Source organism: Hylaeus anthracinus, unplaced genomic scaffold (genome assembly GCF_026225885.1).
Source record: "Hylaeus anthracinus isolate JK02 unplaced genomic scaffold, UHH_iyHylAnth1.0_haploid 5, whole genome shotgun sequence".
NCBI classification, from domain to species: Eukaryota; Metazoa; Arthropoda; class Insecta; order Hymenoptera; family Colletidae; genus Hylaeus; species Hylaeus anthracinus.
This window is the reverse complement of record NW_026535322.1, coordinates 3,895,100-3,916,132: the sequence shown is the minus strand read 5'-3', so window position 1 is coordinate 3,916,132 and position 21,033 is coordinate 3,895,100. Positions and strand designations below refer to the sequence as shown.

The following is a 21,033-nucleotide window of genomic DNA, read 5'->3' as shown; positions in this document are numbered from 1 at the left end:
TCTGTCACATTTTTCCGAACTTCTGAGTTGCCACTTTATTGAATTTTAAGCAGCGTCAAGTTCAACAATGTTGCAAATCGCCCCGCTCAAATTGTGATGGGTAATGTCGGATTTTTTTACTCCTGTTTAACAGGAGAACATGATATGTGACGAGGTGGCACTTTTGCGCCTACGAACAGGCAACCGGACCGACAAACAGAGAAACAGGTTGCCGCATAATAGGGCGACTCCTGCCCTTATTTTCCACGATGCTGTATATGAAAATTTCCACAGTGCTGTATATGATGTCATTATCGCATGGGAAACATTTTGTGTTTGCAACTTTTTTACTCTTTTGCATGCGGCTATATGGTTTGAAAAAGCAATATTTTCGATTTGCAATTGTATGTTAATATGTTACTGTAAAGTATGTAGTTGTATGGTGTTAGGTGTGTGAGAGGCTTTCAGGCATTGTCGGGTGCTACCAAGGTAAGAGACTGTTAGGAGCTGTCAATCATTGAATGATACTTTATTTATAAAATTTTTGAGTCAACATATTACTTAACTTATGAAAAATACATTATAACATCATTATTATAAATATTTTGGCATATAAAATATGTTTCCTTCGTAGAAGCACGCTTCTACGACGCATTCTAATGATGCATTTTAATTCAGCACTTTACAAACGAAGTCATTTTTTACTGAAACTCGAAACAATTAAGCTAGAAACGACTTTATCTATACGTCGCGTCGTTGGGACACGTCACGAACTGGTACAAAAAGATATAAAAAAAAGTACGTGACGGATCGCCAATGATCCTGGAACTATTGCAACAATACGGAATGTTAACCATTTGTTCGCATACGATTATAGCGGCTACCTAATCAGCTAGACTCCTCAACCTAGTCTTCTTCGATAACGATGACTCGAGGTAACAGTAAGTGTGCGTAGGTAACGATTAAAATATCTATATCCATTCTTTGTTATAGAAGAATATCGAAGCGTGCGTTAGCCAAAGATGGTCAGAATTGTTATTTGAATAAACAATTTTGAAGAATGATACATATGTCCGCTGATTGATACTAACCGAGGCGATCGTGTGTTTAACGATGGAGCTAGTTTCGTAAGGATCAAATATCACACTGATATGTCATAACATCATTGATATATCAAATGACGATATCAGCGTTTCATTTGATCCCTAAAGAAGTTAACTACCATGCTGGCGAAACGTTGGAGAGTACTTAAAAGACACAACTTACATTTGAAAGCTTCAGTTAGTATCAATCATAAAAAGCCTCAAATATTTCATATATATCTTTTGTTTGTTAAGTATAACAGAATGTAAACTTACAATTCTATCAATGAATCACTATACCGTGTTTTTGTTCATCGTACATTTCTGCCGAATATAATTCTGCCCTTCATTGGCGTTATCGTTATCAGCTACATACACGAACAGCGCTGCATAGGAACGGTACCATAAACCGCAGACAGTTTTATCGGACTATTTTTACCGCTTCTTATATTTATATAGCGAACAAAACTAATTTAGGTAACCGAATGAAATGAAAAAATGAAAGAAAAATTATCCCGAATGACTGTTCGATAGGATAAACGTTTAAATTAGTCATCCATTATTTGAACAGAATCTAGTTATATCTACTTCCTGTCTGGGAAAATGCTACGAAAAGAGATCATGGACAGAAATCGTCTGTATATCATGGCAGCCTTCCTCCACGTGGGGCAGCACGTGTATTATGACAACCAAGATAAAACACTCTGTATATTTAAAAGATTCACGGAAATGCCGCGACGGGAAGAAATGTCAGGACTGTAAACGCACATCCACGACGTTCATACGCCAAAGTCTTATCGAAGATATCACGCCGCAGTGATTCCTTCTCGCGAGGTTTCCTGAAGGCACGACTTGAAAAATCTCTCGCATCTCTAAAATGCTGAACTGGCTTCTACCGAGTACACCAAACAATCGCCATTACGCGCCGGCTCTATGATGATCCAGATGCTGCAGAGCCTTCTTGCTATTCTCGACGAATTCCTGCAAACAGAGGTCACCGTTTTAATGAAACGTTATCACAGAGAGTGAACAATACACTTTCGTATATGCAAATAAATCTTTCCTATGTTTTTCTCGTGTTTTACTTACCATTAACCCACGACTCATGTAGTACGGCCTACCGACGCCGTCGTTCTTCTCGCAATCTTCGCAGAAGCAAATGAATATGGTGTCTATGACCATCTGTAACACAAAAATCGATGGTTAATTTTATAGGGATACGATTGATTGTTATTTAATTTCCTAAGGCGTATTTTTATAAGTTATTTTTAATTTGATTTACTTGTCCACGAACCTCGTATATTGAGATGAAGCAGTGCGCCACCAGGAAAGCAAACACTCCAGCGAGCGCTATCGGCACCCAGGGATGATGAAGTCCTTCCTTCTTCTAAACACACACCGGAATTAGAACGATGGAGTCACGCTGATAAAGAAGACGTTGGACACGTACCTGGACCAGATAAATTCCGCTGACGACCGTTAATGTAACGACCAGAACCTTTCCTAGAAATAGGACAAAGTCCCCGACGCTGTTAATGGCAGCGACTCTTAAGATATTACTTGCCAACGCTTGGAACGCTTTCCGCCCACCAGTGCAGAAGTTGCATCCGTATATCGCTGGAAACATTCGTAAGAAAATAGTTATTATACGCGATAGAAATATTTCATCGAAGGGAACAGATTTACTAATCTGTTTTACATCGCAAGTACGTTTTAGGATAAGCTAATATAAGGGACCGATTTAGACAAGTCTACATAAAATCCAACTAATGCGTACCTGTTTCGATGTAAGCGTTCCTGGTGAGGAATTTCAGAGCGCACTCGAAACACCAGAGACAGCACTGACAGCACCACAATATTCCCCGCACAAGGTCGTTATCGTAACGCTTCAGGCGATTCTGGACGAAGGAAATTATCGCTCTTACGAGCCGAACTACACCAATAACCAGTGCCCCGAACGCGACCGTGCCTAAGTGATATCGCACGAGATAACCGAAGCCCCGTGTTACCGCCAGAGAGAGCTTCTTCTTGTCTCTGTACGAGAGAAAGGTATTTGCTTAATGAGGTTCGTAACTCCTCTGACCTTGGATTGCTTTCCTGTAATTGGCGAGGGACTCACTCTTGCTGGGATAGTGGGAATTTGTCTTTGCGCTACAGCAAAACGTCGATTATCCGTGGGCAAGTGTCTGCCCTCGAAATTGGATTCTCATCCCTTGGTTAACAATCTCGTACCGATAATCGAACGGGTGTACGTTAATTGTCGGTTACTCGGCTACTAAGTTGTCCCCGATCTTATCCGTGTAATCGGTAAGTCTATCGTACCGTGGACGCAACTAAATCGACTGGCCGCTCCAAGGACACTTAAACGTTATCCCTAACCACCGCGTTGTTTGACTACCCTCATCCCCAAGGCATCTGAATAGCTCGGTTAGTTTGGGCGATGGCCAAAAATTCTTCCAGCAAATCTTGGTTGCTTTCCGAAAGGACACGATCGGATGTCGGTAGTTTCTTTGTAGATAGAGATATTCAACTATCTAACTGTTACCTAACGTAGAGATCAAATCGAACTGGAAGAGAATTCCATTGTACGCAAAAAGAAAGTCGAATAAATGTTCCCTCTATCTCCTTCAACACAATTTACAAAGTGACGAAAGGTATCGCGACGCGGTCTTGTTAATTCTTAATTGCACCACCCTAGCTAAACGTCTGGGTGCGCCACTCGTTTCGTATGATTATCCCAACGACTATGTTGCCCAAGTTAACTCGGGCGCGGCCGTTGAGTGGTTAAACAACGACAAAGACGACGAACGATACGGTATCCCGGTTAATCTCGACGTCGAATCCGGAAAATGTTAATACTGTTTGACAGTCAACTGTTTGAAGTGTCCTCGAAGCTGGCAACCGAACACGTTGGTGTCTCCTAACGCAAAGTGGACATGGAAATTTCCCACGAGTACCGCGGAAAGCAATCCACCTGCAAACCACGGATATTGATCACAGTGTCACCTGGTGAAGAACCATCGTGCAACGGCGCAGGCGACGACAACGTGCTGACAGCCCAGGAGGAACTCGCAGGTGACGAAAAAGATGAACAAATTGTACCACCTGGTAGCCTGCAAGATATTAAAGGTACACTCGCGTCTGCTCCACGTTCTCCGACGTCGAAACAATCTATTAACTTACAATCAGAAGTGCGTCCTTCCTGAAGTGTATATGATTTTTCGTATTCATGTAGATGTTCCCAGCGCTCTCGATCAAGAGCATGCAGTACACCCAAGCGCAAACGGCGAGCCCGATGAGCAAGTAGGTCTGTAATACCATTTCATCGTTTTCAGGTAGACTCTATGTATCATTCTGTAGCCGTGATATTTACGTATATAGGCTGCAGAAGAAGTGCCGGCATCGCGTAAACCGCCTTTCCCGCCTCGCGGAACAGCTGCATCACCAGGGCGATTCTTTTCCTCATCACCAAGACAATCAAAAGCGTGATAACCTGAAAATTACACCTGGTATTGGCGCTGATGCGGCGCGTAGGTAGGGTGAAGTGACGGTTGTTGGTATCTGTTCAGTTATGGATTATTCCACTGCAAAACCTGGATGTCTCACACCTGGTGCAACCAAGTAACGTTCTCTTGGCCGCTAGAGTAACGGCACTGCAGCTTTCGTCCTAGATTCGCCAGAGGATTCTTCGTTGAGGTGGTTTTTCTAGCTGATCCTGACTCGAATAGCGGTTGAAGGTCCTACCCGAGGCAGAATCCTCTAGAAAATACTTGCTGAAGAGGATCCTCTAGTGAATCTAAGACGAAACGCTGCGATACTGTTGCTCATTGAACCAAGATTATTTCTCTCCACATAGAGAAGATCGAAATTTCAGGACAAGCTAGCAAATGAAATTTATTTTGTTCGATTCAAAAAGAAATTTAGGTGTTTGACATCTGGTGCAACGAAGTGTCCCTGCTTATAATAATAATGCCTTCTGGTCGTCTGATATCGCACTGCTGCATCGAGTATACGGTAGACTAAAGTATCGGTTATGGACATCTGCTCGGTTATGGGTTACCGGTCCAATTGCAATAGCACTTTACTTAAATGGAAGAAGTAATATTCTCGGTTGTTAGGGCAATGGTACCGTAGCTTTCGTTCTAGATCCTAGCTAGAGGACTTTCTAGCGAGGCTTTACTAGAGGATTCTGTTTCAAATACGTCTACCAATCGAAAACAGTTTCCTATTTGAGAACAGATCTCCCGAAAAGCCTCGACGAAGAGTCCCCTAGAGAATCTAGCCTGCAACGATACCGTTGCTCTTACAACAAAGAACGTTTCCTCTTCTATACAGAAATTTGAACCTTTCCGAAAAGTAAATAAATTTTAGCAATCACTTTGAACGATCTCCACGCCAACATTAATATAACATTTTCACGCTAAGTTTGATCCCGGACTCTGTTTGCTGTGGAGATTACTCAAACGTCTGGCGACACTCTGATGTCGTTGTCAAGATATCTGGGATCTAAAGTCTGTACGTATAGGCGCTGAGATATGATGTATCTTACGGTAACGGAAGACAGCAGTATCGCATAAACGAAGTAGGCCTCTTGGCTGGAATCCTCCTCGGGTATCTGGTGCGCCTCCACCCCTTTCTTTTCATTGTACCACGCCAACCTGAGGGACGATAATGCTTTCTCGATTCAAGACAACTCACGATACACAGCATCCAAAGACGGCGGAGAACGCTAAGCAACATTCGCCGGTCACGCGTTCTATCGTGTCTAGGATATAAATCGTGCAATGGATCTCTCACGATGGTATCGTGGGGTACAAAGAGGGATAAGCTTACCAGAGGTACGCCGAGCCACCGATACAGGCGAGAATGGCGCCGATTAAGACAATGTAAACGACCCACTGCACCATATAACGGAAGGCAATTAAGATAGCGAGCGAGATAGCTGAAAGTCATTTACGAAAAATGATAAGAATTTCGATTGTTGATATCGGAGAGCAAGGGAGCAAAAGGGATAAGTACATACCTAGAGCTATGAGCAGGAGGTACACCAACTCTACCCAGGCGATGGTCAAATCCCTGGAAGCCTCCTAAAATTATGCGCAACTCTTATTGCTCCATTGCTAATTGCAGGAAATTAAGCATCGGTTAATTAGGGGGTCAATACGATCTACGCTGTTCTTGCAAGGGTGACGTTGTTTCTAACTGCTTATATTTGCTTTTAGTAGCCTCTTTCTTTTGGTTGTAGGAACGCATTCGATTAGGAAAACATTCTTTTCTTTAATGTAATGTTTGTTACGTCAGATCTCCAATGAAGTAAGTATGAATTGTATATTTAAGAATTTTTGTTAACTAAATCGAGTTTATTCCTTCAACCCTCGAAAAAATTTGAAATTGAATATTAACGGAAGATGGAACATTCAACAGGCTCAACTATTAACGATTCAAAAGAAAAGGAACTCTACAAACAATAGCCATTGAATTGTAAACCATAATCGACCGAAAATTATTAATATACAATGATGTTTAGCGAAAATGAAATTATAGCATCGATTACTTGTATTTGTTATTAATTGGCGCTCGTTTTAAATTTATTTTGCAGTATATGATTGCGTGACGAATTAATCTAGCATCGATGTAAGAACAGCCACGCACTTAGTTTGGATGAGTAGCATATAGCGACGCCTACTTTTTTCATCAAGAACGAATCAACTTCACTCTACCAGTTGGGGTTAATTCGGGGTTAGTTTGGTTTAATTTCTTCGTCGAGCATGACACGGAGATTAAGGTAAATACGAATCGATGTAGCAGTCAACTCTATTTGAAATTACGCATTTTTATGGTACTTACTCTCGTTTGAATTCCATTTCTCATCGTCTTTTTATTCGGAACGAATCACCGTCGTTTGTCATGTGAGTGGAAAGGCTACTTCGTGTAATTTAGAATACGACTACGATAAAATCTTTGTTTCTGTTAGATTTATAAAAGCTAGACAGCAACACGTGTACCCCTCAACTGATAGTGTGAAATATTTTATTGAAAAGGTTAAAAAGATCGATGAAGCTCACAGAGTGCCTCGAGACAAGCGTCCAATCACATGATACCTAAAATCTATTGATTTTATAAAATAATGGAAAACGAAAATAGTTGTTTATTTAGCAACGTCTATTATTTTATAAAATCAATAGTTCAAGCGTTATTTCGATTGGCACTTATTTTGAGATACTCGGTATAGGGTGTCTCTTAGGGGTTGCTACCCTCTATCATCGATACCGATATTTAGCAACTGAATCATCACACTAGCTAGGCTACATAGAAAACATCTAAGTCCAATACAGTCGCAGTACGTACTTGAATTCGACTTTTACTGAAAACGTAGCTACAGACCTTGTAGAAATTGTCCAAACCGAGTTTCTTGATAAAGGAGTTGGTCGTCTCGGATAGCTGCTTGGGCACGCAACGATTCAGGAATATCACCCTGTGGAAAAAGACGAGGACACCACGCGAGGAATGAATTGTTCCCAAAATCATTCACACTAAATTAACAATAAAAACTACTTCTAGGATGTGCTAGACATTTTTGCAAATATTAAAACACCTAGGTGCATCTACATTCGACACTACCCCAGTCATCGACAGTTTCGATCTGATTAATAATAGTTTCGTAAAATCCCTTCTTTTTGGTGAAACATATATTCTCTATTTATTTATATCTGCAATATGGTAATCAAAATATGTATACGTGAAAACGAAATGAAATGGCAAATAAAAAGTGAACAGTCGTGAAATTAACACACGTGATTCTAGCGATTGATATTTTCAAACGGTTTGAAAACAATATTGATTTCATTTTGATACAAGTGTTACAACAAGCAGCCACTATATTTTTCATTACATGATGCCGGATACTCGTACATACATTGATATGACGGTGAATAGGATACCTAAACTCGAGAACTCGATGATTGGTGACTTGTTCCTTAAACATTTAAATTTAAACAGAATTATTATTTTTATATAAAGCAATAAAGTGTACTGTATGCGTGCCATACAATGCTCTATGTTGTGATGTATGTAAAAAATAATAAACATAATTTTTGCGACTATGAAATATGTGTCGATAATGGGGACGTTTACGATACGATTTTTTGTCAAACTATTTAAATACTAAATAACAGATGAACGAATCAAAATATCGCTCTTGTTTCGGTAATGTCTCCATCCGCCATTGTGGTGGATCGTTTCGCGGCTTGGACGCAGCGATGGTCATTTAGGGAAAAGTTGTGCATTATGGAATACTAACTGATCGGTGCAGTTGGACACGCACTTGCGTGTCTTCATTCCGTTCGCTTCCACGGTCATCAGCAGATACCTGGGGGAAATGAATTATTAATGAGCGCGGTGTTAATGAACCCGTGGCCGCGGGAAGTGTCGGCAGGAATTGGAAAATCCTCTGGAAAAGTGCTCGACCGTCCGAGCACGGGAATTTATATGGAACATTAACGGCAATTACGCGCATTATTTCTCGCGCACGGCGTAAGTTTTCCACCGAGATTCGAGTTTTAATCGAGTCCCAGGCGCAATTTGCATCCTTTCGTTTCGGTATCGTCGCCGCTGGCTGCTTAACGATGTATTAATCATCGGCGGGCTTTCATTGTCGCGCACTTGTTTCATTCATTACTATAACACCCACCGTAAAATACTTGGAATTCACGCTACCGTTTTATCGCTTCTAATTCGTTGTGAACGTATTAACGAATTTTACGCGGCGAAGAAAATTCGCCTCTTCGAATTTCACGTGGACCGAACTTAAACAACGATCGATCTTTCGAAGAATGCGTGTGATGCGTGTGAATGCGTTTTCTTCCAAATATTTTTTTACGAATTCGCAGTTTAATGTTTTTTTTTTATTTGCTAAATCATAAATGGATTAATAAAAGGTAACGGAAGAATGAACGAAAAAGTAATTATAGGAAATGAGTTACAAAAGTTATTCTAGTAATTTAAATGTTTGTAGAAATTATTGAAACAAACGAATAAATTAGTAATGAAAAAAGAATGATAAAAAGCCGAATTGTAAAGGTTACTTTCAAAATGAAAATTTTTGTAGAAATTAGCGTGGGACTCCAATGGAAATAAAAAGGAAGTTTGGATCCATCACTGTCTAAAGAGAATTTCATAGTTCCGTTTACCCCACCGAAAAAAAGGAAGAGTTTATAAACTGAAGTTTGTTAAATGCAAACTTCTAATCTTGTTACCAGAGGCAATATTTTCAGAGCGAATTCTGGCCTCTGTTTCCATAGGATCTGCGCGAACCCAACGAATTTACTTGGCGAATAGTTTTACCTGGCTGGAAAAGTCAAAAGTCTACAGGTAGAATGTTGTGAGGATGGGGATTGAGTTAGAAAAGGTAACAGGATGCGGAAAATTGCATACTAGACGCGGTTTCGAGTGGTCGAAAGTGACTGGAAGTCGCTCAATTAACACTCGAAAGTCCTGATTGTGAGATAAACCTCCAAGCGGGAGAATTGATAAACAAACATTTGAACGAAACCGGGTCAACGTCTCAGAAAGCGCGCCGGTTTGCGCAAACGAGAAGACACCGCCGACAATCTAATTTGTAACGTTTGCCGCGGAAAACTCTGCCGCGTAAATTAATATATATCTCCCAGCTTCGACCGCAAAGGATTAGCGCGCTAACAAATTTATTCAGCGAATATTTTTGCCTGGGAGCAGTGGATACTCGCGAAAAGTTGCGCGCAAAACTTTTTACTCGACGCGCTTCAAACGGGGCAGGAGGGGAAAAAGAGAAACTTAAATGAAAATTCGAGGGAAATACGCACGAAGTCAGCGAAAATATTCGCGATGTATTCTATTTTACACGAGAAACTTCCCGACCGTTTTCGTTTTGGCTAATTAGTCACATTGAACCCGAAACGTGTGCAATTGCTGTCTATACAGGGTGTCCCGGGAGGCCTTTTCGAATTTCAACATCGAATAATCTTCAGGTTATATCGTTTTCAATTTAACTAAAACACTCGGACGAGGATAAATGTGTTGGATGATTAAATATTTCTTTGAAGAACTTGTTTAAAAAGTAACCTACGAGAAAAATACACAGTGTGTCGCTTAGAAAATGTAAGGAAAAGAGCTTCGACTTGCTTTTAGATTAAAGCACTTCATCGGAAACATTTGAACATTTTATATTCGAGTGAAAAACGAATATCTATGCATAAACTAAATTTGAGTGTTGTACATTTCTTATTATTTTTTATTCTATTTTTACTTTACTGAAAGATTGATCGTTATAATAGCTCGGATATTTGTTGAATCCTATTAGTTTATGAAGCATGCTTATTGGAACGAAGTATTCTGGACGATGTTATCCGACACTCAGAATGTCATCGACCTACAGATTACCCCCTCCAAATATCATCAAAATCTCCAGTGGGATAGCTATACGACCCCCTTGTTAGTCGTAATGGCACGTCTCTATTACAATAGCGTTCCAGATGATAAAAACACACGTTCAACCGTGTACGATACGCTACCGTCATATAAGCTTCAATGAAAAAAAAAATCACGTTGCAGTGAAAGGGGAATCTCTAAAACGATTGATAATCTCGTAATTGTATATGTTAACCCTTTGCACTACTAGTATTTCTTTTGAGTTTATAATCGAAATTGTAATCGTATATCTGATTAACCCACTTTTTGTTACAATAAGTAAATCAAAGTGGAAAGAATTAAACCGGGATCAAAATGGCTCTATCGCAACAAATTATAAAGATTCAAAATTCAAAGTTAATCAATTATTTCATTTCTCAGTTTGAGACGAAACTTGAATTGAATTGTAGCGCGCGTAGTGCAAATAGTTGAACCAGAAAAAAAATTGTCCGTCTGGTATTGAATAAAATTTTGAAGTTTGTCGACCGACGCTTATATAGGGACACTCGGTAGATCGCGATTAGGTACTGTTTGACATTCATAGCCGCAATACAAGTCGACGTCCTATTAAAGTATCCGAATGAGCTTATCACTCGACCCTCGCAGCATTCCCGGTGCGACTAGCAGCCAGAGATGGGCGAAATTCTTTCCTAAATAAAAACTCCCAATAACGAATTAAAGAAAAGACCACTTTATATCCATTGGTCTGCGAATAAAAACGAAAATAAACATACTCTAATGTACTACTGAAAGAGAATAAAAAAATCTAAATTAATTCGTAATTGTATAGAATTTTAAATTCTTTAATCCTGTCAACAAAACATGAACAAATTTGTTAAATACTCCGATTCTATCAGATTATTATCATTACTAATATAATATACAAAGATTTCCACAAAAATTGTTCACAATGACCAAACGAAAAACGAATGAATTGTCACCGATTATTTGAATAAAATTTTGCCCATGTCCGACGATGGACGCTCGTACGAACTCGGACGACAGAGCACGGTTTCCTCGGACCACGGATAGAAGATTGCTGATTCTTACCGCTTGTCCGTCATGTCCCCACCCTTGCAACTAAATTTGGGATCAGTTTCGTGCTGCGTGACGCGGCCGCAAACGTTTGCACAGTTATCGTAGCCATTTATTACGCGGTAGATGTCTCCTTTCTTCACAGCGTTGCTCGCCAGAAAACCCTGCGCCGGAAGCAGAACAGGAAAAGATTTTCTCGTCGCACGGGGCACGTCGCGACTACAGAGATAGAGAATAGGACCAAGTAGAGACATACGTAACCGGCGACGAGTGCGATCAGAACGATCAGAGCCAAAAGGTCGGTGCAGGATCGATCGGTGACGAAAATCTGCTCGGACTGTCTCGATGACATGCCCTCATCATTTTCTGGCGTCTGAAACCGACAAACATGGCAATTCGTGAGCGAGGAACTTCTCTTGGCCAACTTCAAGTCTGGCGTGTGTTTCAGCGGTAATTTGAAATTGCAGCATATCATTTTTGCGATTTTTTTGTTCATAGTCACGTAAAATAAAGATTCAGAGCGTTAATTTAATGGAAGCTTTGAAACGTAGCTCTGCGATCCCTGGATATAACGTCAGGGTCTGCTGATATTATATGAAATATTATTTCAAGAATTTGATTACCTCGAATCAGAAAATAATTTCGTGCTTTATTAGAGCACCCTTGGTAATGCAAAGGTACGTGATTGAGTTAATCTTTGCTTCAGTAATACTCACGTTTCTAGAAAGACAAGCTCCTGTCTAATATTTTCCAAAATACGAGACAATGAGGTTACCACTTAGTTTAATAAAACCTCTCTGATATACGGTTCGTACCGTTTAAAAAATTCTCATCCCAAATGCACGGGATAATTCATTTATTTTATATTGTGCTTCGCAGCGATTCGTCTGCACGCAGTCTTTATACTTTTCAATAAACGGGCGAATCGTTTCGAAATCGAAATTGCCGCGGCGCTATTGGAAAGCTGAAGCGCGCCGTATAATTAAAAAAAACTCTTTATCGAAAATCAACGAACCTTTCACAGAGCCGCGCTCGAAACCTCCCGACCCGCGTGTTAACGATTTAAAACTTTTCGTCCGTGCGACCGAGTACGTTTCTCCGATTATTAAACAAAAAAACAAAAAGGATAATAATAATAATAATAATAATAATAAAAAAATATGGAATATGCTCATTCAAAGAAGATAAATAAGAGTCTTCGATTAAATTGTTTTGCTTCTATATAGAACGATGCAACGTTTTAAACGAAAGGAGTGCCTTTGATTCGGTTTATCGCAACACGGGTGCAAAATGCGCATCTTTAATTAATTAGACGCTTTCATTGATTCGCCGGAAATATAAATAATAATGATGAATTTATTCGTTCGGTTCCATTAAATACTCCTTTAGCTTTAACAGATTCTATGGTCGTGATTGTTGCAATTAATAACACTATATCGTCATTGGCATTATCGATTCGATTAACTGCAGCTGGATTAACGATAAGAAATACGCTTTTATTAATTGTATCTTCGATCGTATCAATTCGGGAATCATTATTTACTTTTTCATAATATAGAAATTACTAATCGTCAGATTGGTGCATCGATATATTGGAAAAATTCAACCGTCGAGTGAAAGAATGGAAAGAAGTGGAGGAAAACTGAACAAAGTAATTTTGAAACGAGTGCTAAAAGTGTACATTCCGATTGGATACACTCGATCGTCGACTTACCACTTCAATCGCGAACTTTGATGTAAATACGCGCACGTTTCTATAATACGATCGAAAAAGCCGAATCTATCGTTTGCGGTTCGCGTACCAGTAAATTTTCAGTCGGTGAAATCGGGCGGAGCTAATGCTTTTAGCGAATCCGCGCCGTTTCACCGACAGAGGGGAACTTGTAACCCTGTTACAAGTCAGACCGTGTGCAGCCGCCACCCTAAATTAATTAGATTCTTTGACGGTGACCTTGCATTAGCGTCGAGACCGTAATTAAATTCCTCTTCGCCTTATTAAATGCACGCCATTGTGTCGTATTGATAACATCATTATCGCGAGTTTTTTCCTGTCACCAGGTACATGGCGACCGTAAATCTACATGTTCAAGAGACTATGGGCAATTTAAGCTACGTTACCCCAAATGGACGAGTTAGGTCGAATAGTTATCCGACAGATCTCGCGGTTACGTTGAAATATGTTCAATGTAAATATATATTTCAAACGACAAAGAAAATTAAACATTCGGCTAAAGGAGTATTTAATGGCGTGTTAAGTAAATATTTGAATTTGACATACCGTGATTTTGAGTATAAATTGTATAATCATATATAGTTTCATAATATTTACTCTGACGATGGATTCGAGTACAAAAGCGAAAAAGTTTAGCTCTCGTATTTCAATTTGAACAATTAAAGAAAGAGGATTGAACAGAAATTTAATAGAAGCAGGATTTTTTCAGTGACTTGGTGACTACTGGTTGCTAGAATTTCACATCCATGCCTCATTTTCTCCTAGTCGTTTAATATCGGAAGGTTAGACAATAAATGGATACTTGCAGCAGGCACTTATAATAACCTCCACGTTAAACGGTTTTGGGTCACCGCAGCGAAAGGTTTGGACGGAGTTTAGTATCGCATATGTTAATTATATTGCAACAGTTTCCCGCATTGCGCTCTCTCATTAAAACTCTTTTTAAAACTCTCCGTACGCCCGCTCCACTTGCTATATTCACTCAACTCTCGCCCTGAATCCTACTCTCGCATTGCGCTCTCCGTTCTTAACAATAATCACGCGCGCACACACACCTGCATACGTACACCCACAAGCTCCATTTAAACTACTTTAATGCTGCTGGCACGCGTACCACGAATCCTTACGTTTAGACGTAATTATACAATCCGTCTCTGAGAAGCCTGCAGCTTCCAGGAATACGAAAATACACACTTTCTTATCCGAGACAGTAAGTATTGGTTGCTCAAGGTCACTGTATCGTTATCCCCACTCCATACTATCCCGTAAGAACGCTGCGCCATCTGATGTCGCTTCGTTTACTTTATTTGACGCATGCTACGTCAGCCTCTGGAGGCGAAATCGACTCAAAAGTAGAACGATTTGAGTTAAACGTTTTTCTCAAAATAACTACTGGAAGTAGATTTATTCAGTTTTTGCGCCACAGTTCCAAAACCAGCTAGAATTTCGCAAAACAAATGAAACAATGCCGTGAAAACTATATTTCAACAAAAAAGAAAACGAGTCCTTGCAAAACTCTCTACGATAAATACAACCGGAAATATGACGCTGGTTAAAAAAAAAAAAAAAAAAAGTAGAGAAAAATAATACATAGACGAAGAATAAAAATAAAAGGATACAAGAAACGTGTTCTTGCGACACTTTCCAACATTTGCAACTACGGTACTTCATCGACTAAAGTTTATATTGATTGGCATCGTTTGAACTCGTGAAAACGGCACTTTATTTACAGTTCGATATGATCATCAAAAATGGTATGACAAATTGAAAGAAAAGTAAAATAAAAAATCTCAACGGCTGGTTATCGTTGCTCTTATTGTTATTTCTGTGTCACGCAGCGTGTATACAGACTTTGCATCCGTAATACGCCATTTGAAACTTTTTATACGAAGTTTGATCGTTAAAAGCATGACTTTTTCCGTTTGAGATAAAGCAGGATGCGCTTTAAGTGGTAGGAAATAAAATTTGTATTCCGGTGCTATTATAAAAATATAATGAGATATGGCTAGCAGGATTCTGGACTGAAGTTCCGCACACAAACGCATTGTCATCAATATACGTCATCTCAGTTTTTATTCAAACTTTCCATTACCCGAAGCGAAAGAAACTCGCCGTCGCGAGAAAGACAAGGAAACGGAATTTTATAATTTGCCCGTATCAAAAGAATTGGCGAAACGTGCGTTAATTACGCAGCTATCGTAGATTATGCAACCGAGTGTGCATGTCGTTTGGGCGAGTTTCTAAATTAAAATTCCTTAGGCTAACTTCCGTTATTAAGTTTCGCAACTTTAATAGAAAAATATTAAGAAGATAGTGCTTTGAAAGGGCAACTTGCAGCTTGCTTGTTAGCGAAACTGTTATTTCCATTTAGAAAATGCAAATGTATGTTGTTACAGAGTAACAGTGTACTCGGTGTAAGACTCTACGTTGTATGCATAGTAAAGTTTTTAATTCCGCACGTAAACTTTTGTCATTTGCTTCGCGTGTATTTATTTTCATTTGACAGAGGACTCGATGAAAGGGCCGATTCGCGTTTACCCTTTTTTTTTGGTGTTTTACCCCGTGTCAAGCTTATCGTTGTTACGTTCTCGGAATGAGGTGAAAACGTCACCGCGAAATTTTACGCCAATCTTGATTATTTTATTGAAAGTATTCGCGTAATAGTTCAAAGCGGTACGAAAATAGGAACGGAAATCCAACGAATAGAACGTATAACATCCAAGTCTCTTCATTTAAAGGGCCAACTGTAACTGTCACCGACCCAACTAAAACGTCCAATTAATACTGAAATTCATTACCGCGCAACGAGCGTCGCAGACTCCGTTTAACCCGTCGTTTATCCACTGAATTCAGCTACCCTGTCGTCTCATGTAGGCCGATCTCCGACCACGTGACTACATCGGAGCCAGAAAATATTGGTCGTTCAAGGTCGCCTCGTCGATGGTGAACCGCGTCACCCTTTCTAGTGCAACGGTGAGGCAAAAGATGGCGCAGTGATGACCAAACAGAGGATAGGGAGGAAGGGAGGGGACAGACGTTCAGCGACCTTGAGTGGAAAATATTTTCTTCCTGAGAGCCAGGAAGTGACAGTGACAAATATTGGTATTCTTCAGGCATTTGTCCTTTCCATTTGTTTGTGGATTTAATTTTCATATTTCTGTAGATTGCGGAACTAGTGGATCGTTATGTTTTCCTTTCATACCTAGAAGCTCGACTAGTTATCCTACTATAAATAACTTCTTCGTTGCATGCTCGTCCGTTAAAAAAAAAAAAAAAAAAAAAAAGAAAAAAAAACGAGTGAAAATCCCAAATATTGTCCATATTTCAACACAAGACGCAAGGCAACCCCTCTAGGAAGAAAAATCACGCGACGCGGTCCACGTCCCCTCTTCTTGTAAGTGGTGCAGCTCAGTTCACCGTGACAAGAGCAAAACTCAAAGTTTTATATTAAAATACTTGAGTGGAAATTTCAGCCGGTGGAATCATAAAAAATAACTCTTACCCTAGGCTCCACCTTGGACGAGGGCTCGTCCGAGCAGCCGCAGCAACCCATGCCCGAGGAAGTAGAAGGTAATCCTTGGAAATAGCCGAGAAACTTTTCCTTCTGATACTGTTCCTCCTCCGGGGGTCTCCGCTGTCACGGATGCACCAGCTTCCGGGAATAAATTAAAACGGAAGTTCTTTAGAGCGAACGGGAAAATACACAAACGGCGGAGGGGCAGAGGGACAGGGATTTCGTCAGCGGTGGGAGGCGAAAGGTGTTGCTGGGGGGTGGGACGCGCGGTTTTCGTATTTCGCGGAAAAGTGGCCCGCGCGGAGCCCTTACGCGCTTCGACGGCGCTGCAAAGCGAAAGAGGCGTTCGTCGAGTGAGAAATCACGATAAAACGTCCGTTTTCAAGATAAAGACAATCGCAATAAGACGATAATAAACGCGAAATGATTCCCCGATAACGCTGGAACGGATGGAATGTATTAAGTCGCGCCGCTCGAAAGCCTTCTGATTTTTTTCTTTGGTGCACGGGTGCGCCTGATACGTTCAATCGCTGTCCATTCATTCTCTTCGTCAACGATATTACTTGTAATCTCTTTTTTTTTTTTTTTTTTTTGTTGTATACTTGAAGTTTATCAGTTGTCCCTAGTTGTTAGAGTGTCTTGTACCCTTGAAGAGGCTTTCCGGAACATGTTCAAGAATTTTACATTACAGAAGCACGTAAACAACGCGTTTCAATTTTTACGAAACTATTAGGTCAGAAAAAATTTCGAAACCAAGAACGAAGACCGAAGACCTGTTCCATAAATTGTCACATATACCGAAAGGATCATGGATTTCCTATCTAAGAAAATATAGTATACTTGCACAGACTGGATTACAAAGTTTCTTTATTTATCTGCAGTCACTAATCGGATCATCCCAGAAGTAATGTTCCTTATTCCACGCAGACGCCATGTTTGTGCGTCAATTTTCCAACTCCGTGTCTCGGTGGCAATATTGAATCAAAATTTCGAAAAGTGAAAAATATCTTTTTCTCCTACTTTTTTTTTTGTTCACGATTTCCGACCGACGTCATTAATATTTCCCGAGACATCCTCGTCTCTCTCGACGCGGGTTACGTCAGTTGCGGATCGATTAATCGAATAAGCCTGCACGCCACGGCGAAATGACTGGTACGTAATGTCTCGGGGGTTGTTGCCTTTCCGCTTTTAGCAAGTCGAATAGCATCGGACAGTTATTTTCGCAGAGTTCCCTCGTCGAACGGGGAAACTCTGTTTCAAACTTTGTCCCTCCATTAATTATCGGGATTGCGGTTACGAAACAAACGCGCTGATAATTGGAATCAAGGATTGGTTCTTTGTCAGCCTCGGACACGAAGCATTAACGTAACGATTATTCCCGTTGAATATGTATCGAGCTCTCTACCCGAGTGCCCGAATATCTGGGTAATAAATTCTACGTCTTCCTTCGTTCGAGACGATTACCTGTTACTACTTATTATTCCCCTCCGGGATACCAGTAACGTCCTATTTAAAATATTCCAGGTGCAAACCATTATTATACATTATAACTGGGCTTACAACCTTCTATCGTATTTTGTTTTATTCGTGGGAAAATAAAAAATAATTGCTTGCTATCAATTGATTCTATTCTATTTCTTCTGCTTTATTAGCAATGTTGCAAGTCCACATTATTCATGCTACTCGGTTCTGCTGTTAGTATTTAGTATTGATAATATAACCACTAACGTATTGTATATATGCATGGCTCTCTTGCTACGCGCAATTTAAATTGCGATACGTTATTAATACGCGTGTACTGAATTGGGGCTCGACCTGTTAATCGTCGAGCTGAATAAATAAAACGGGAATTATACGCGTTAATATAATTATAGTATTTATTCGTTTCTACTGCCCTCTTATTTTAGAGGTGTTTTTTCAGTGGACTGGTTCATGGTGTACAAGGGTGCTCGGTTTTACAGCCGATTAAGAATAAACTTATAATTTCTTTTGTAGACAGGAACAAACGGTCGGCAGAAATTCAGCACGAGAATACTCGACGACCACCAGGTTCGAAATTCTGCCTCGTTCGCCGTTGCACTCAATTTTCCCCCTTTCACGGAGTATCACTTTTCTGGTATTTAAACGCTTTTGTGAAAAGGGACCGCGATTTTCGAGGCAATCGTTAAGAGAAGTTTTGCGAGAAATTCGAATGCAAGACGGGACGATCGATTCAGCCATGTCGAGATGAATAGCCGTGCTCCGTGAAAGAGAAAATCAGCTGACAAGAAAGGACGGACCACTGGAGTTAATTAGAAATTAAATTGTATTGCGAACTTGTTGCCTTTTCATTAATAGCAACTCTAAAGGAGAGTCGAGTCTGCAATTATTCCGCTTGTTTATGAAGTTTCTAGGCAAAAACGACCTCGATCAATGCATCGACATTTGCAAAAACAACCTCCGAGCATTAAATGTGATATTTTTTTTTAATTTCTGCTGCATCGTTGAATTTTCTGGAGAAGAACAGCAATGAAAAACAAAACAGAATATCAAGAAAAGTTTTATAAGCTTCTCGATTCTCTAGCTCTCTAACTTCCCTAGCACTTAAAAAAAAAAAAAAAAAAAAAAAACACCAAAAATGTATTTATCACCTCAAAACCTATACCAATAAATACCAACAAGCTTATTCACTCAACGTCTAACAGTTTCTTGGTAATAAAATTCTAATGAAGTGCATACGTTCTTTGAATTCATTCGTACCCTTAAAACAGCGTTAAAGTGGCGCATGCCGGCAAGGATTTGCGACGTATTCGGCTCGGTTAATTTTGTGCTAGTGTAGACTGCCTGGTTTCACGGTGGACTACCGGTACTTTTACCTTGCTCACCGTTCGCTGGGAACAAGTGTCTCATGAAAGGTGCATTTCGCCTCGAAAACGAGGTCTGAACTTTGTTAATTTCGCGAACGGTTAGCGATCGCGATAACACGGTGTTCAGTCGACACGACGTTCGCGTGTACATTTCTGATTACGGTGAATCGCTCGGCTTAATTCCACGTGACACGATGGTGGCAGTTTTCAGGAAGCCTTCCGCGTGTTTCCCAACCCTTTTCGCGATCCTTTCTTTCTTTTCGTCCGCCTCTTATCTGGCGCGCCAATAACCGGGTATGTGTGTCGCTCGATAAGTTGCATTGTTCCTGTTGGCTTGGTTGCTGGTCGGGTTTATCGGAGAGAAAGCAACTCCGCTGAAATTCGTCGTGCAAACGTTTTTTTCCGCCCCTCCCCCCCTCTATTTTCTGCCTTTTTTTGTTCTTACTTTTCTCGAATCCGCGGAACCACTTTGCCCCCTGCGATCGGGATTTTTAACGAGGCCTTGCCTATCATTTGGACGCGTTCGAATTCTTTTTACTTCTGTTCTGTTTTTCTTCGATTAAGTGAGACACAAACACGCAGTCATCGATAGATTTTTCTTCGCGGGTCTTAAGAAACGTCAGGGCTCAAGATGTTCGAGACCCGGGAGAATTGGAATCGAGACGAGTTCTTCGCTCGAATATATTCGTTCGAACTGGGTCAATATTTGCCCAGACGTCGAAGGGTTTTTAATATAATTAACCGAGCGTCACGATACCTTTTAATGCATTGATTGCTGTTTCACACAATAGGAGAGAAGAAAATTATTAAAAGGAAAACGAGCACTGGATCGGAGACTCGATTGATGTTGAATAATTGGAGCTGGTAAGACCGAGGTTTAATTTAATTTTTTCTTTACTAGCAAAGGCTTGGGACCAGTGTGTTTAGCTTCTTTATTTTATTTCCCTGTAAGATTTATTTTGAATATTTGTTGAAATTTTCAAATGTAATCAATTTATCATCCATCCATAGACATATAGACAATAATCCACGAAACGATCTACTCAAAATTAACAAGTCCAACAGCGCCTTCCGTGCGATGGACGCCTATAGGCGTTCCCCAGCACGCTCCACGAATAGAACAATGAAATTTTCGCACGCGATGCGCGTCACGTGTCTGACCTTCACGCCAAAACTGCCTCCGTTTCGCACTTCACTCGAAATTGCACGGTTTACCGAATTGTCATGTAAATTTAATCCGCGTTTAATGCACAATGAATACTTCACGTTGAATTATTTCTGGGTTCCGTAACCTTGCGTACACAAAATAATTCATTCGAAGCGTACGGGGGTCGAAGTTCCCAACGAATATATCCGTGGGTTTCCTGAGATATACCGGAATTATGTAAATCAGTTCAAATA

The 21,033-nt window shown here is 40.3% G+C and overlaps 1 protein-coding gene across 8 annotated transcripts in view; it reads right to left on the bottom strand.

Annotated features, from left to right (window-relative positions):
* Positions 1–489: 489 nt before the first annotated feature.
* Positions 490–21,033, bottom strand: part of LOC128895987 (choline transporter-like protein 1) — a 49,398-nt gene continuing 28,854 nt past the window's right edge. For 3 of the 8 annotated variants that reach the window (XM_054159066.1, XM_054159069.1, XM_054159068.1), the window contains exons 2-18: positions 16,775–16,924; positions 11,797–11,913; positions 11,556–11,704; positions 8,362–8,430; positions 7,978–8,037; positions 7,410–7,536; positions 6,085–6,148; positions 5,895–6,003; positions 5,611–5,719; positions 4,435–4,554; positions 4,245–4,370; positions 4,068–4,174; positions 2,839–3,095; positions 2,512–2,678; positions 2,356–2,448; positions 2,151–2,243; positions 490–2,042 (exon numbers count right to left, since the gene is read on the bottom strand). In XM_054159066.1, coding sequence (XP_054015041.1) covers positions 1,980–2,042; positions 2,151–2,243; positions 2,356–2,448; positions 2,512–2,678; positions 2,839–3,095; positions 4,068–4,174; positions 4,245–4,370; positions 4,435–4,554; positions 5,611–5,719; positions 5,895–6,003; positions 6,085–6,148; positions 7,410–7,536; positions 7,978–8,037; positions 8,362–8,430; positions 11,556–11,704; positions 11,797–11,913; positions 16,775–16,825 — 1,881 coding nt within the window. In that variant the 5' untranslated portion in view covers positions 16,826–16,924 and the 3' untranslated portion in view covers positions 490–1,979. Of the gene's footprint in view, positions 2,043–2,150; positions 2,244–2,355; positions 2,449–2,511; positions 2,679–2,838; positions 3,096–4,067; positions 4,175–4,244; positions 4,371–4,434; positions 4,555–5,610; positions 5,720–5,894; positions 6,004–6,084; positions 6,149–7,409; positions 7,537–7,977; positions 8,038–8,361; positions 8,431–11,555; positions 11,705–11,796; positions 11,914–16,774; positions 18,748–21,033 lie in introns of those variants that run through there. The other 5 variants (XM_054159070.1, XM_054159067.1, XM_054159072.1 and 2 more) reach the window with 5 other exon arrangements.